At 29.0% G+C, this 16,772-nt stretch overlaps 2 protein-coding genes across 2 annotated transcripts; one reads left to right on the plus strand and one right to left on the minus strand.

Annotated features, from left to right (window-relative positions):
• Positions 1-1,276: 1,276 nt before the first annotated feature.
• Positions 1,277-5,165, minus strand: LOC127253513 (putative E3 ubiquitin-protein ligase XBAT31). The gene is made up of 8 exons (XM_051278144.1): positions 4,865-5,165; positions 4,688-4,747; positions 4,536-4,607; positions 4,305-4,426; positions 3,318-3,458; positions 3,127-3,234; positions 2,717-2,975; positions 1,277-1,817 (listed from the first exon to the last, which is right to left on the minus strand). Exons 1-8 carry the CDS (start codon positions 5,051-5,053, stop codon positions 1,419-1,421), a joined length of 1,350 nt encoding a protein of 449 aa, XP_051134101.1. The 5' UTR covers positions 5,054-5,165; the 3' UTR covers positions 1,277-1,418.
• Positions 5,166-9,964: 4,799 nt separating this feature from the next.
• Positions 9,965-12,220, plus strand: LOC127253815 (uncharacterized). Its single transcript, XM_051278588.1, has one exon. It carries the CDS (start codon positions 10,458-10,460, stop codon positions 11,952-11,954), a length of 1,497 nt encoding a protein of 498 aa, XP_051134545.1. The 5' UTR covers positions 9,965-10,457; the 3' UTR covers positions 11,955-12,220.
• The last annotated feature ends 4,552 nt before the right edge of the window (positions 12,221-16,772 follow it).

Here is a 16,772-nt window from a genome sequence, read left to right on the forward strand (position 1 = left end):
CCGTTTGGTGCGCAGCTACGTGTAAGTAAAAGAACAAGTATATTATCTATTCATCTATCTTGTAATTCCATAACTTGATTAGATTTAGATTTAGAATCTTATCCTGCCAAGTGTTGTGTTGGATTGACTTGTTCGATTTTCTTCTACTTCTGTTACGACAGCGCATCGCTGTATCTCTTGATTGCATTTTGTATGATTGTTTTGTCCCACCTTACGTGGAGAACAAGCAATCGCACATCAATAAGTTATTCCCGGATCGACTTTGATTTTTTTTTACTGCATCATCATCTATAGGGTTTCTAGTAATCAACGGCTCAGATTGAATGTCAGAGTAGGAAAGATAGGGAAATTAAATTCAAGGGAAAGTGATATTATATTAATAGTGAAATTAAATTTTGATTAAACGTTTATTTATTCTTGTGATAACTTTTTATTTTAAATTAAAAAGTAGTGATGAGTGAGTTTTTGTGCAATATAAAAATGGTTGCGGATCTCCAAGTATAAGAGGGATTCATATTTTTTAATTTTTGTCAAATTATTATTGGATATTTTTTATATCTATGAAATTTTGAAACTATATTTCAAATATTGTTTATATATTTTTTATTCTCTACGGTTATTCAAATCTAATTCTAAAATTTAAATTTAAATTTTAATTTTAATCAAATTTTTTCTTTTTTTAAAGTACAATTTAATTGTATATTTATATGATTTATAATTTATTTATTGCTCAAGAGTCCTGAAAAAATCCAAGCCCACCGATAATCAAGTGTGCTTCTTTGCTCCAAACCATCAAGTTTTCTATTATTTGGTTTCTGTATTGTTTGAAAAAAAAAAACATTTTATTTTGTTGTCTTACAAAGATTTCATCGAACACTATTTTAATACAAAATTTAAACCAAATTTCTTTCAAAACTAATAAAAAGAAACACAATACTCTCTCCGTTCCAATACAATAGTCCTATTTACTATTTTTGTCCGTCTCAAAACAATAGTCCTATTTACTATTTTTGTCCGTCCCAAAGCAATAATCTTATTTTCATAAATAATCGTATCATTACAAAAGTACCTTACTTTTACATTATTATTACAATTGCCACTAAAAAATTAGTACACTCACAAGGTCTTTTTTCCATACTTTTTACCCAACACAGCCAAAATTATAGTTTTGGAAAAAAGAGAATATTTAATTTGATTTTTTTTGCAATTAAAATAATAATAATAAAAAAAAGGAATTCATACAAACCAATCTAATCAAGAACAACAAATCCACACAAACCTGCAAGTATCCATTTGCTTATTATCCAAATCCACACCAATCAAAGTATGTATACATACACAATATCAATACAATGTACACACAACCAAAGATCAATGCAACGAAAACAATGGCCTCTTCATATTCCAGCCACAAAATCTCAAGCCACACGTTGTACCTTGTCGAGCCATTCGTTCTCGGCCACAATTCTGCCCGAGCCGCGGCCCATTCTGCCGAACGAACCTATCGCCGATAAACCTCTGAAGCTGCTGCTTCCCTCGCCCGAATTCCTGCCTCGCCAAGATTTCCGAGGCTTTGAAAAACCGGGTTCTTGTTCTTTATCGGTCTCGGGTTTCGCCTTCGCGACAACGACCAGTTTCACGATGTTGCTCCTGCAGAAAGGGCAGACGGGTACGGACGGGGAGGCGGTGGTTGGGTCGGGCTTGTTGTGGCAGCACAAGACGAGCGTGCATTGCGCGCACATTTGGTGGCCGCATTCCTCGACTTGGATGGCGCATGTTTGGTCGAAGCATATGCCGCATAGATCGGCGTCGCTCGCCTGTGTAAAAGACCGTTGTAAAGTGTTAAATCGAAATGATTGAAAATATTGTCGCGCTATTCAAAATGATATTATACAAGAGACGGGAATTACAATTGCTGACAACGCATCGGTGAATTGAAGACAACATACAAGTTACGCTAATATGATACAAATGCAGCAAATAAAACTAATACTACTTTCATCCCGTGAAAAGAATATATCATTTGCTTTTCGTTCGCACGTAGATTTTTTAATATTAGTATTTTATTGGTTTGTAGTAAAAAAAAAAACAGAAAATAATAATATTCCCTCCATATTAAGAAATAATAATATTGTATTAGTCAGTAAAAGTGTGTAAGAGATTTTAACATTTTTGCCGTTTGATTTTATGTATAAAGTAATTGTACGTGTAATATTATGTTGGTAATTTAAGTAAAAATTAAGGGTATCTTGGTATCAGTGTATGATTATTTTTCTATGAAAGAAATATTTTAAAATGGGACACATGAAAATGGTAAAAATGGTACTTTGAATTAGGACAAACGAAGTATAAAATTAATGACATTTGTGTAATATATCGTAAATTGTAAAATATTTATTATGTTAGTAGATAGTACAATATTAAATTTATTTTGAGACTGACAAAAATTAAAAAACTGACATCCTTTTTATGGGACGGATGGAGTAGAACTATCTATACCCCAGATACTATAATTGATTCCAGCCCAGTAAATATGTCCGTATATCATAAATACGAACTTTCATCATATTATTTCAATTAACACAACGTATCTTTACTGTGTTAATCGAAACCATACAATGACTATGGAAAATCAACATTATGCTGATTTGTCTCGGTCAGCACTGTAACTATTTTCTTATGAACGAACATATTTCGATGTCGAGAAAACACTAACCTCGGATGCATTGTCGTCGATCCCGTATTCTACCGAAGATGGCAACGGATGAACGGTTCCCTTCGCGATCACCTTCTCCTTTTCCCGTTCCTTATTCGCCTCCATGAGAGCGCACTCGAGGAGCGCTCTCGCATCATGATTAAGTTCACTAATAAACTTGAGAGGCGATGGCCAAATGAGAGGCTCCGCGGACGATGGATTCAATAGAGCCGCGCATTCTCTATGGTGATGCTTCAAAGCAACCATATACGGTATTCGCCTAAATCAAATTACCCGAATATCACAAAATTACTCAACGCTATTAAATCAACACAAATTTCTACGCGACGTTATAGCTCAATGAGCAAGAATTTCCGTTGATTCAACCTCAATTGTCATTTATTACTTCGGACATCGAAGAAAAAACGTACCCTGCATTGTCCATCTGAAGTCGATCGGCGCCCCAAGCGAGCAAAGCCCTAACACAGTCGATAGAACCGCTCCTTGCAGCCAAATGAAGAGGAGTGCTTCCCGGAAACCTGTCGATGGTATCGAAAAGATCTAATAAGAAATCGAACAAGACAAAATCGAATAACATATGAATCATAGGTCAGAAGATTACCCGTATCTACCGGTTGTGGCGCAAACGAGAGCTCCATTGTTCAATAGCACATTAACGCATTCGGGGCGACTCCTCCGTGCAGCCAAGTGCAGAGGCGTCGCCCCTTTGCCGTCTCTAACGTTCACAAACCGAGAAAATCCCCTGCAAATTTTATCTCAAAATGAACTTCAATTTGCCAAATCTCTTGAAAAATTCGAATAGAACAATGCAATGATACGGAACAATCGATACATATTTATGTTCCATCAAAGCGATAAATTCTCACCTAAAAATTTAAAACTTAAGAGATATGTATAATATATTTATTTATATACTCCCTCCTGTCCCAATCAAAGGGTCATTTGTAATTTTGCAGCGCAGATTAAGAAATAATAGCATTTTACTAAAAGTATGTAAGAATTTTTTATATTTTTGCCAACTTTTTTTATGTATAAAATAATTGTATATATATTGGTATGTTTGTAATTTAACTAAAAATATTTTTGTATTAATTTATGATTTTTTTTTTTAAAAAAATAGAAAATAAATCCTTTGAAGTGGGATAAACGAAATGATAAAAATATTACTTTAAATTGAGAAAGAGAAATTATTATAGAGTCAAACATTACATTTACCTCATGTACAATTTACGTCACATACGAATCTTGCACGTAAACAATGTTGGGACGTCCCGACTCTAATACTGTGTTAAATAACCGTTTCACATAAAAGCTCTTCTTTAAAGGGTATGAATCGTTTATTTATTTATATATTACTCCCTCCGTGATCTAACTGTATGCTCATTTGACCGACACAAATTAAAAAAAAAATTATGTAAAGATAAAAACTTTTATTTTTTTTGGGTAAAGAAAAAGTAGAAAAAAGTAGGATTTTGTTACTAAAAACAAAAATAATTTTGTATGACAAAAAAATAAAAAAAAATTAGAATATATTTGAATGATGGAGATAATATGAATTAAGCTACAAAAGCGTATAAGCATAGCCTACCAAGAATTGGCAACCGGAGAATCTCTTGCCGCCGATAGAATGACCTGAAGACAATCGGAGTGGCCGTTGTAGGCGGCGTAGTGCAAGCACGTTCTTCCATTTACTGAATCAAACATCAGAATCTGCTCCCAAAATTTTCAGGTTAATTGGAATCGCTAGAATTATATGATTTGCTTCATCTAAATTGTTTGAACTGCTCTATGAATTGAATGGAAATTAAAGCATACATACATTGGCTCCAGCTTCAATCAGCTTTTCAACGCAGGAGAGCTTCCCGTTCGTAGCAGCCAACATCAATGGCGTCTGCACAAATCAGTCGTCAAATACCTCAACAAGCCATCAAAAATCCAAATCAAAATCCAATTACATTCATCAATCGTGACCTGCTTGTGTCGATTCAATGAATCAGGCTTGATTGATTTGTCGAGGAGCAACGAAAGGATCTAAAATTCACAAAATACGAAGCATTAGGGTTTCGAAGGGGAAAAAGCAAAAACAGAGTGAACTATGAAGACGAAGAAGATGATGAATGGAAAAGCAACAAATGAACGAATTCTCACCTCGATTTTGCCATTAGCAGCGGCGATATGCAGAAAAGAGTTGCGATCATAGGCTGCGGAGCGATGGAGATTAATGGTTGAACTTGAATCTGTTTGTAGAAATTCCTCAACGGTTTCCAAATCGCCATGGTGGATTGCAGCAAGTAGCTCGTGCTCGTCACTTGCTCTGCAGCTTAGCCCCTGACCCATTGCTGTCTTATACGAATGCTCTGGCCGCCGTGCGCCGCCGTGGAAGTGGTGGCAGAAGGTCAGGTCACCGCTGCTCCTTTACATTTACATATTTGTATGTATCTATCTGTCTCTATATAAATACGGTTGAGTGTTGAAGATGATTATTCAAACTTTGCTTGGGACTGGATTTTAAATACACTGACCTATCTCTTTTTTTTTTCAAAAATATTAAATTAAATCTCTATTTTTTATTTTTTATATTATACTAAAAATTAATTGTATATTCAGAATATTACATCAACACCTATTTATATTAAAATTAAATTATTTAAATAATGATATGAAGAGAATATTGCGTGAGTTGAATTTGGGCAGTAAAATTGTTTATTTATTTATTTTTATGGATCCAATTGACTCTAAAGAAGTGTTAAATTTTAAAAAGAAGAGTAACAAATAATCAAGTTGAATTTTTCTAGTAAACAAAAGCAATGACACTTTAACAAGTTGTGTTGAATTATTATTTAATGTTATGAGTATTTATATATATATATATATATAATATAATATGTATGTGTGTGTGGTTTTGGGTGAGGGAGAGGACAGCTGACCTGGTGAGATGGAAGCAGTCGCTTAGATATTTTAGCTACAATTTTAAAATATTATGAAGGACTCTTTTGGTTTGTATTTGAAAATTCGATGTAAATAATATCTTATAGAAAAAGATAAAATTATAATAGTAAAAAAAAAATTCAAAATTTTATTATATGAACTTTGTATTTTTCAAAAAATATATATATATATGTATAAAAAGAGTAGTGTCAATAATATAACATAAAATTTTATATTAAATATTAACTTTTGTGAAAAAATAAAAATTTATATATTGAGCATTAGGAAAAAAAAAAAATAGACAAATAAATTCTATACTTTTATAAAATATTATTTAAATAAAAATTCAAATCAAATTTTATGGAATCCAAATCCACTTAAACACACACCAACAACAATAATGGAGTACTGTTATTTCTCTCTCCTTCAATCCTTTCTAAAATATATTTATTTTTATCAATTTTATTGTACGAACATATCGAGTGTGTTCTTTTTTCAAAAAAATTATAGAAAAAAATATACATACACATATTTTTCCTTCAAAATTAATAGTATATTATAATCGTTCCGTTCATTAATAATTTATTTATTTTTTTATTTTGATCTGTCTCTTAACAATCTATTTATTTTTTTTTAGTAATTGCCCAACATTACAAATATCATTCCAATTTACAATATATTACACAATATCATTACATTTATATCGTACAATACTAATAAGATTAATTTAATCTTTTTAATTTTATTTCTACTACATCTCAATATAATACTAATATTTCTAAAAGTCCGTGCAAAAAATAAATGAATAGATAAATATGAGATGTAAAGAGTATATATTTATTTTTTGGTATTACTTAAGCAATTTCTTATACTCGCGTAAAAAAACAAAAATTCATTAAACCATTTCACAAAACAAACACACCAATCAATTGTCTTTTTTAATAAATATAAAGTAAGTGTTAGTTCATTTTTGGATGAATTTATTTTTAATATTAGATATAAAAAATATGTTTGTATTATAAAAATAATATTTTGTATTGAATTATTAATTAATTAATTAATTTTTTTTTATTTTATTTAAATGGTTACCCTTTGTCTTTTTATTAGTCTTCAGAGTATGCATGTTACAATAAAATAAAATAAAAAAGACATTCAAATATATTATATTATTATGTCTCAATTTATTTGTTATTATTTATTATTTTATTTTCTAAAGATATTTGTACTTTTTAAAATTTTATATATATATATATTTCATTCGTACCAATACAATTTATAAAATTAAAAAAAAAAAGGACAAAATGATCAAATAGCTATAAAACATTATCCCACCTAAAAGGCCATATCATAATAAAAATTGGCAAATAAATTGGAACTTATAAACTATTTAAATTTATTAAAAATATATATATTTATTTTAAAGTTTAGATTTTTTATTTTATTTTTAATATGTATAAAACATAAAGGCGGAAATGTAAATAATGGAAGCTGTTGTTGTCTAAGTACACGCGTATGTTTTGTCCGAAGTTTTCAAACACATCTACGTGGAATTAATTACTATTGTACATATTTTTTATTTACATAACCTTGTTTTTTTTCAATATGTCCGTGTTATATATAATAAAATAAATATGATTTTTAATATTTTAAAATTAAAGTAATTGATTCAATGTAATATTTTAAATATATATATTAAATATAATATTTTTAAAAATAAACGTTAACTTGTAAAAAAAAAAATTAGGGAAAAATATCTTAATCAAACAATTCATAAATGTGTTCAAAAAATCTAACATGAAGTTGCTTGTTTTCTAGATATGAATTTTTTATTTTATTTTATTATAAATATTTAATATATAAATAATATTTTTTATCTATACTAAAAATAAATAACTATATAAAATCATTTTCTTAGATGAAAATTAAATATTTTCGAAGCACCGGGGGTTTGAACTCAAAACTTCATTATTAAAGATCCACTTTTGTACCACAAAATTATATATATTTTTTATTCCCTTTATCTCACTTAGTGTCACTTTTTTAAAAAATAAAAATAAAAATATACACTTTAATCTATTTTAAATTTTAATTTATAATTTTTAAATTTAATTAAACTAATTAGTTATCTTAATCTTAATATAAAAATATTTTTATTATACGATAATTATTTTCACTAATACATTCTTAATTATTTACTAATTATATTCCTCTTAAATTTTCATGTCTACAATAAAAATGACACCGTAGCCGGGACGAATAGAATAATATTTACATATATCAAATAAGTTATATACATAAAAATTATACATATATAACATAAATATATAACAGACCCCCTATTTATATTGGGCCCTGGGCGGGCATTTTTCTTGCTCGTGACTAGAGCCGTCCATGTGTATATAATGCTATATGCGCCGCCCCTCTTTTTTATTTTTCGGTTCCAGAACATTCCATTGCGATTGTATATTCTTTATCTTTGCTCATCTTTTTCCTCTCACTTAGTGTTGATTGAGGGTTTAATGTGAATTTTTTTCCATAGATTGTGTATGATAGTTCTTTTAGTGTGTTAGATGAGAGATTCACGGAGTTCTACGGTGTATTCTTGGTGGACAACAAATTTCATTTGATTCAGATAGGAATCGATCTATTTTGTGAGTTTTAGACTATTTGTGGTTGTTCTTTGCCGAGCCGTAGTCGAGGTAATCTCTACAATCCATTTTGAACAATAAGGATGTGATAGGGGCTAATCCTCTGTATTGTTCTTGTTGTTTGTGTTTCGCTTTTATTTTTCATTAAATACAAAGTTTTAAGTTTAAAATTTGTTTTGATTCGTTTATATTCAAATTGATATATAAACACAAAAATAAGGAAAGATTGCATCTTTCTAAGACTATAAAAGAAAAATAATACAAACTATTCAAATAGCAATGCACATTTCTTAAATCACAAAGAAAATAATGCAAATTTTTCAAGTGGGATATGTGTTATAAACAATTATTTGAAAATTCATACACTTTAAAAGTATATTTATTTATTGTGGAGTTAATTATATTGTTTTTTAATAGTATTGGATGACACTGGGTGTGTTTGTTTTGGGAATTGGATTTCCAATCCACTGTTCATTCTATTTTTTTCTCTTAAAAATATCAAATCAAACACTTATTTTTTATTTTTTATATTATATTAAAAATCAATTTTACATTCAAAATATCACGTTAATACCTATTTATATCACATCATACAACTATTCAAATTCAAAATTTTTACTATTTAAATCCCAACTCAAAATCCAAAGCCCCAAACAAACACATAATTAGTATGTAAAGACTCTTTATTGATGTGTAAGCTAGTGTCTTTATAATGATTCAAATAAGTGTAAATTTGAGAGTAATTATAATGGTTCATATTTTTTAAAACAATTAATACTATATGTTTGACCAATTAAAAATAACAAAATAATAATAATTCATAATCGTGGGTGTGTTTGGTTAGTGTCTTTAAAAAATAAAAAAATAAAAAAAAAAAAAATTTGAAGCATAAGAAATTGTGTTTTGAGAGAATAAAATGTATATTGTTGAGATATTTTAGTTATATTAGATTTTTATAATCAAATTATGTCGTTATTATTTGATTAATATATATGTGGGACTCGAACAGTGACACTCCAGTCCGCAAGTTACGCAAAGTTAGAGGTGTCGGGATTATAGTTTGGCTTCACAAATCAATACGAGTCATTTCAACGCGCTTTTGTCCTCACTTATGTGCACCTTGACAGACTTCCGGGATCATCTATCCTCAAATTACTTTAGGGCAAGTACGCTTTACTTTAGAGTTCTTTCAATAGAGCTTTCAAAAAGAATATGTATATTATTGACATGAGTAGTCTATTCAATATTGAATAACATGACACAGATTCATCCATGAGAATTGGCTTAGCACCGGCCCAATTCCGATGTATTATACGAATACTGAACATTTCAGTTTGGTTCTAATACCATGTTAGTTAACCGTCAATTAACAGAAATACACATTATCTATTTATTTGTATGAAAGCCAACCAACATATATTATATTGTATATATTAGGAACAGTCTAAGTGAAAATTTTTTGGACAAACAAATACAGTGTAATTGCAAAAAAAAAAAAAAAAAGTATTATTCATAACTATTTTAAAAATGTAATGCAACTCTGAGGACTTAATTGAAAACTATATGAAACTTGGATGAGTGAATAATAAAAATCAAAATTATGAGGACTTAATTGAGAATTCTCCATTTTCCCGAACCGCAAAATTTGACCATTTTGGTAAGTAAATATCATCAGTTCGTCATCCATCACATTGCCCACAGACGGAGCATTGTCCCATCAAGATCTTCTTCTTCGTTGGGTGGATTTCCACCGTAAGGTAATTTTCGAGCTCGAAATCCCTGTGTTTATTGGCGCTTTTTCCGCGTTCTATTTATAAATTCTTCATTTCTTTGAGGAGCCTTTGATCGACTGCAGAGATTGGTATCTCGCCTGGTTTTATGTTCTAGATTTGCTCTTCTGATTGATTGCACCTTGTTCGGATTGTGAAATTTATTGCTATTGCTAACCCTAATTAATCTCGAGCTGAATAGTTAGTTGATTGTCTGTGTCGATGAGGATGAGAGCTGCTGCTGTGGTAGAATTAGGGTTCCTGATTTTAGGGCTTCTGTAGAGGCGTCGCCCCCAATTTGATTTAGGGTTCTTCAGTAATTTCAATTTACACGGTGGAATTGCTGATTGTTAGAATCTAAAACGAAATTGATAGAGAACTTTAGAACCCTAGGAAATGGGGGAAGATCTGTTGACAAGCTTAACTATTGAGAATTATCATCCATCAACGTTCTTGTCGATGGATTCGATTGCTCCGGCGGGGCACGAGGATCCCGACCGGGAAATGAACAGGCAGATCATTCTTTCGAGGCCGCCGGACATTAATCTCCCGTTGTCTGTAGAGAGAAGCCCTCCCCCACCGTTTCACGATGCATTCGATATTCTTGATGTTGGACTTGGAGGACACCAAGTTAACGATTCGGATAAATTCCTCGATCTGCCTAAAATAGGTCGGAAATGCGCCAAGAGATTGGACAGTGTGTGGGGTGCTTGGTTCTTTTTCACGTTCTACTTCAAGCCGGTTTTGAAGGAAAAATCGAAATGTAGCGTGGTTCATGACAGTAATGGGATATCGGGTTTCGACAAGAATGATCTTCAGCTTGACGCCTTCATCGTGCAGCACGACATGGAGAATATATATATGTGGATTTTTAAGGAGAGGCCGGAGAATTCGCTGGGGAAAATGCAGTTGAGAAGTTACATGAATGGACATTCCCGGCAGGGCGAGCGTCCTTTTCCGTTCAGCGTCGAGAAAGGGTTTGTTCGATCGCACAAAATGCAGCGTAAGCAGTACAGGGGGCTGTCGAATCCGCAGTGCCTTCACGGGATCGAATTAGTTCCGTCGCCCGATTTAATGGGACTCGACGATGAAGATCAGAAGAAATGGGTGGAACTGACGGGTCGAGATCTCAATTTCTCAATCCCGTCCGATGCGAAAGACTATAGTACATGGAGGAACCTTCCGAACACCGATTTCGAGCTCGAACGACCGCTCGCCCCGTTAAAGATCAACACCCACACCCACACACACCCTCCGACGAAGAAGCCGGCGAATAATTCGGGTCTAAATCTATCGACTCAGACAACGAATGTTGCGAACGGAAACGGTGCAGAAAAAAAGCGGAAGGAATTCTTCTCCGACGATGACGGCTGCTTGAACAACAACCTCAACGGGAGCGCCGATCGACATCAAGACGTCGAGTTCCACCCGGCCGAGCCGTCATGGCTGCACGAGTTCACCGGGGTGATGCGGAACGCAGCGTACGGACCCGTCACCGCCGCGAAGACGATTTACGAGGACGAGGAAGGGTATTTAATACTCGTCACTTTACCTTTTACCGATCGGGAGAGAGTGAAAGTCCATTGGTGGAACAACGTGACGCACGGCGTGGTTAAGATCTCGTCGGTGAGTGCGGCGTGCATGCCGTTCATCGTGAGATGCGACCGCACGTTCAAGCTGACCGACCCGGCCCCCGAGCACTGCCCGCCGGGGGAGTTCAAGAGGGAAATCCCGCTCCCGACGAGAATCCCGGACAATGCGAAGCTGGAAGCCTACTTCGACGAGAGCGGGACGATACTCGAGATCAAAGTTCCGAAATATCGGGCCGGGCCGGAGGAGCACGAGGTCCAGGTGTGCCTCCGGCCTCCCCCGAACGAGTTTGGATTGTCTTGAAATAAGTTTAGGGAGGTATTGTTTGGTAATTTAATGGTGAAGGATTTGTAGATGGAGATTTGAGTAATGTAATGTGATGCTGATTGAGGGAGGGATTCATATGGAAATTAGTTATGGATCTGGGAAATGGAGACTTAACGTTACTAGTTATTATTATTATTATTATTATTTTACCATTATTTATATATACAAATACTTGTTTTAAGTTTTCTAGAAATTGTGGATTTGTTTATTTTGTATTTTTGAATGAATGTGTTTTTTTAGTATATATGAAAATTGTATTGGTAATATAAAAAATAATATTTTCTCCGTCCCATTGAAAAGTTACCGTTATTTTTTGTACGTAGATTTTTTAATATTAGTATTATATTAGGCCGGAGTAAAAAAGATAAAAATATAATACTTCATCCGTCTTTTAAATCTATATTTATTTCTTTTTTGGGTTGTCATCGAAAAATATTCTCACTTTTTTTTTTAAAGTAAAAAATCATTATATTTTTGTATGTTTTTTATTATAAAAGAAAAAATTAATAATTATTACTCACTTGGAGATAGTATAAAAGTAATACATCTATGTAATATAGCTTATGTTGAAAGAATATTTATTATGTTTAGTCGATACAATTATTAAATTAGAAAATGATAACTTTTTTTGAAAAATGACAACCTCTTTAATGAGACGGATAAAGTATTTTATATTGAATTGTTGAAGTTTTTTGAATGAATAAAATATATGTATATTATATTATGTTAATATGTTTATATATTGTATTATAATTAATAGTATTTATTAGGAATCGTTTCACTAAAAAAAACTAAGCGAACAAATCCTGTATAATAAAAAAAATATATATATATTTTAATAAAAAACTTATGCTATTATTTTTAAATTATTATTAACCTTAATTTTCTTTTCTTACCTGTAAAAGACATAAAATAAAAAAACTTCAACTATGTTATATAAAATTTGATATTTATTTATTTTATTATATTGTTGTCGTAATTTTATATTGAATAGATTGTTTTTATTTTATAAAACATTATTATATCTAAATTAGTAAGTTAAAATCAAAACATAAAGATAAAGTAAACAAATGGGATTAGAGATTTCTTTTTCCTCTTCAAATTATTATTATTACTATTGTTTAGTTCAACTGTTGTACGAATAGTTATGATTTGAAATTGATTTGAAATTCGGTGTTAATCTAATTTTTTTGTTTAAATAATATTTTGATATAATATTTTAAAAGAAAAAAATAATTAATTTTTATTGAAAATTATGTAAATAAATAATTTAAATTTAAATTTAAAATAATAAAAAAAATAAATTATTTATTCTCCAAAAACATATTATATATATTGCATGTACTTTTCTTATAACCATTAATAAAAGTAGTTAGGGTGTGTTTGTTTGAGAGTTTGAATTTTGAGTTGGGATTGAAATAGTAAAAATTTTGAATTTGAATATTTGTATGATGTAATATAAATAGGTGTTGATGTGATGTTTTGAATGTAAAATTGATTTTTAATATAATATAAAAAATAAAAAATAGGTGTTTGATTTGATATTTTTGGGGGAGGGAAAATTGGATGAATAGTGAAAATCTAATCCAATCCCCCAAACAAACACACCCTAAATTCACCCAGACAAAGAGAGTATTTTTTAACGAATTGAGTTTAAAAAAAAAAAAAAAAGAATTCACTTTGGTTGTGTTTTTGGATTTTGAATTGGAATTTCAACAGTAAAAATTTTGAATTTGAATAGTTGTATGATGTGATATAAATAGACGTTGATGTGATATTTTGAATTTAAAATTAATTTTGAATATAATATAAAAATAAAAAATAAGTGTTTAACTTAATATTTTTGAGAAAAAAAAAAGTATATTAAAAATCCAATCACCAATCGAACACACCCTTCGAATCTCTTTAAGAAATAAATTCAGAGTCGGAATCAACTTCTCAACGAGCCGATCTCAAATACCATCAAAAGTTCAACACGTTAATATGTTGTTCTTACAATATCCGACAATAGTGTGATGTGACGTCATGCCACGTCGTGTAACAGTTGTTTGTTTCAATAATTACTTTTATTGGCGCTACTCATTATGTACTAGTATTATTTATGTATGTATGTGTACGTCTCTCTTTATATCTACCCTCCCACTTTTATCTTATTTCATACTTTTTCATACAGAATTACGTGCATTTTATTTATTTATTTAAATTTGATATTAAAATAATATATAATAAAATATTTTGTAAGAAAAAAAATTTTAAAAAATACAAAATCAAAATAATAAAAACTTGAAGTTTGGACTAAATAAACACACTCCAGTATAATTTAAATAAGTAATTAAAAATATATTAATAAAAATAATTAAATAATTAAATTAAAATTAATAAAATTATAAAATTTAAAATAAAATTAAAATATATAATTTTATTTAAAAATTAATATAATATCTTATTTTTTTATTTAATTAATAAAATTAATTAAATAATTTAATTAAAATTAATAAAATTTAAAATATATAATTATATTTAAATATCTTATTTCATACTTTTTTATACAGAATTACGTGTATTTTTTTAATTTAAATTTGATATTAAAATAATAGATAATGAAATATTTTATAAAAAAAAATTAAAAATAAAAAATCAAAATATAAAAACTTGAAGTTTGAACTAAATAAACACACTCCAGTATAATTTAAATAAGTAATTAAAAATATATTAATAAAAATAATTAAAATAATTTAATTAAAATTAATAAAATTATAAAATTTAAAATAAAATTAAAATATATAATTATATTTAAAAAAATTATGTTATAGATAAAAATAAAAATTGAGAACATTTTATATGAAATGAAGAGAATATCACATTAAAGTTGTAACTTTATATAATACCCCATTTTCATCTTATATTTATATTTATTTATTTAGTTATAATAATAAAATTATTATTTTTCCTTTTAAACAAAAATTATATTTACTTTTTATAATTTTTTTACTGTAAGAAAGATATATACTATCAATTATTATTTGACACAGCATATATAAACATATAAAATGGGTGTATTTATTTTTATTTGATAATTTTTCATATAAATAATGCATTAAAAATAAATAAATAAATAAATATACTTCTAATAAGTATAATGGTTATATAATACATTATTTATAAAAATATCAAAATAAACAAAATTAATTAGATTAAATAATCACCCAAGCATGAATGTTGTATCTTGTTAAACTTTATTCCAAAATATATTGTGCCCGTTCCGACTCAAATACTTTTTATACCATTTGTCTCATTCAAAAGTATCAATTGTTTATTTTAGTAAAAATAGTGAGACTAATATATTTCATATAAATATTACTCATTTTGTTCCACATTAAATATATTATTTTTATTTCTGAAAAATAATTATATATTTTAATCATATTTTAAATTAATTTAAATATATATTACTTTTATTAATAAATTTTTTAATTATTTATTAATTATAATCTTTTTAAATTATCGTATTTACAATAACTTGAACTCCTTATCATGACGAAGAAGTATTTTAACACAAAAATTTATATATATATATTAAAAATAAACAAATAAAATTAACATTAAACTTTTTTTTCTTTATAAATATAGAGGATTTGTTTGGTTGTGTTTATGTATAGTATTTTCTCTCTAAAAAATATCATATTATATATTTATTTTAAACTATCATATCATATATTCATTTTATATTTAATATGTATTATATGTCACATTTGATTAGTGACAGAATATTTAAAATAATAAAATTTAGTAAATTGATAGTACTGTATTATGATATTGTTTCATTATTTTTAGATTAAATATATTATTGATAGTTTTAAATTAAATTTTTATATATAATTAAAAAAATAAAAAAATATTTTAAAAATTATATTTCAATAAAATAAATATAATAAGATATCAATTAATAAAGAATAACAAAATATATTATGTTAATGTTAGAAGAATATTCATTGTTTATTTATCTACATATTGCAGTAACCAACAACAGCCATGAAAAAACCAGAACAACAACCAAACACATTCTAAATAATAGTGTCCTAGAGGTGTGGAATCAACTCGTCACGCTAAGGATGCATTTGTTTGAAGGATTTTCAGACATTTATACTTTTTTTTAGTATTCAAATCTCAATTCAAATTCAAATTCCAAATCCTCAAACAAACACATTATAAAATTATAAGTTTAAACTCTCGACACCTCCAGATCTTTCCTAACATAAAATCATGTCCTAAAGTTTGAACTCGAGCTCGAGTCGAACATACACACCAAGTATACCGGCGGCAATAATTATTATTACTATTATATCCTCCTACTTTTCATTTTCTCCGAAAAGTCCCTTAACCAAAATCAAATAAAGCCCACCTCATGCAAAGCCTAAAAGTAGAAGCTGCAATGATGGGATGAAAGAATTCAACTCAACTTCATCATGGAAACTAACACAAAGTCAAAACACACAATGAGAACAAACAGATCAAGATTCCTTATCCCAACAACATCGACACTATTATAAAGACTATATAATACTCCCTCCCGGCCTTTCGGATTTTATAGTAAATTAAGAAATAATAGTATTTTATTGGTCAATAAAAATGTGTAAAACTTTTTGCTATTATATATAATTATTTTTACTAAAAAAGAGAAATAAATACTTTTGAGTGAGACAGACGAAAATAATAAAAAAGAATGGAGGGAGTAATATGTAATTAATAATGCATATCCCTACTAGCTTAAACTTTTAAATAAAATAATAATGC

Source organism: Andrographis paniculata, unplaced genomic scaffold (assembly GCF_009805555.1).
Source record: "Andrographis paniculata isolate CXL003 unplaced genomic scaffold, ASM980555v1 Contig51END, whole genome shotgun sequence".
Classification (NCBI taxonomy): Eukaryota; Viridiplantae; Streptophyta; class Magnoliopsida; order Lamiales; family Acanthaceae; genus Andrographis; species Andrographis paniculata.

Coding starts and splice junctions, on each gene's coding strand:
- LOC127253513 (XM_051278144.1), bottom strand. CDS start 5,053: ATGGGTCAGGGGCTAAGCTGCAGAGCAAGTGACGAGCACGAGCTACTT. Junction 4,608..4,687: donor CATTGAATCGACACAAGCAG/GTCACGATTGAT, acceptor TGATTTGTGCAG/ACGCCATTGATGTTGGCTGC. Junction 1,818..2,716: donor TCGACGACAATGCATCCGAG/GTTAGTGTTTTC, acceptor TCTTTTACACAG/GCGAGCGACGCCGATCTATG.
- LOC127253815 (XM_051278588.1), top strand. CDS start 10,458: ATGGGGGAAGATCTGTTGACAAGCTTAACTATTGAGAATTATCATCCA.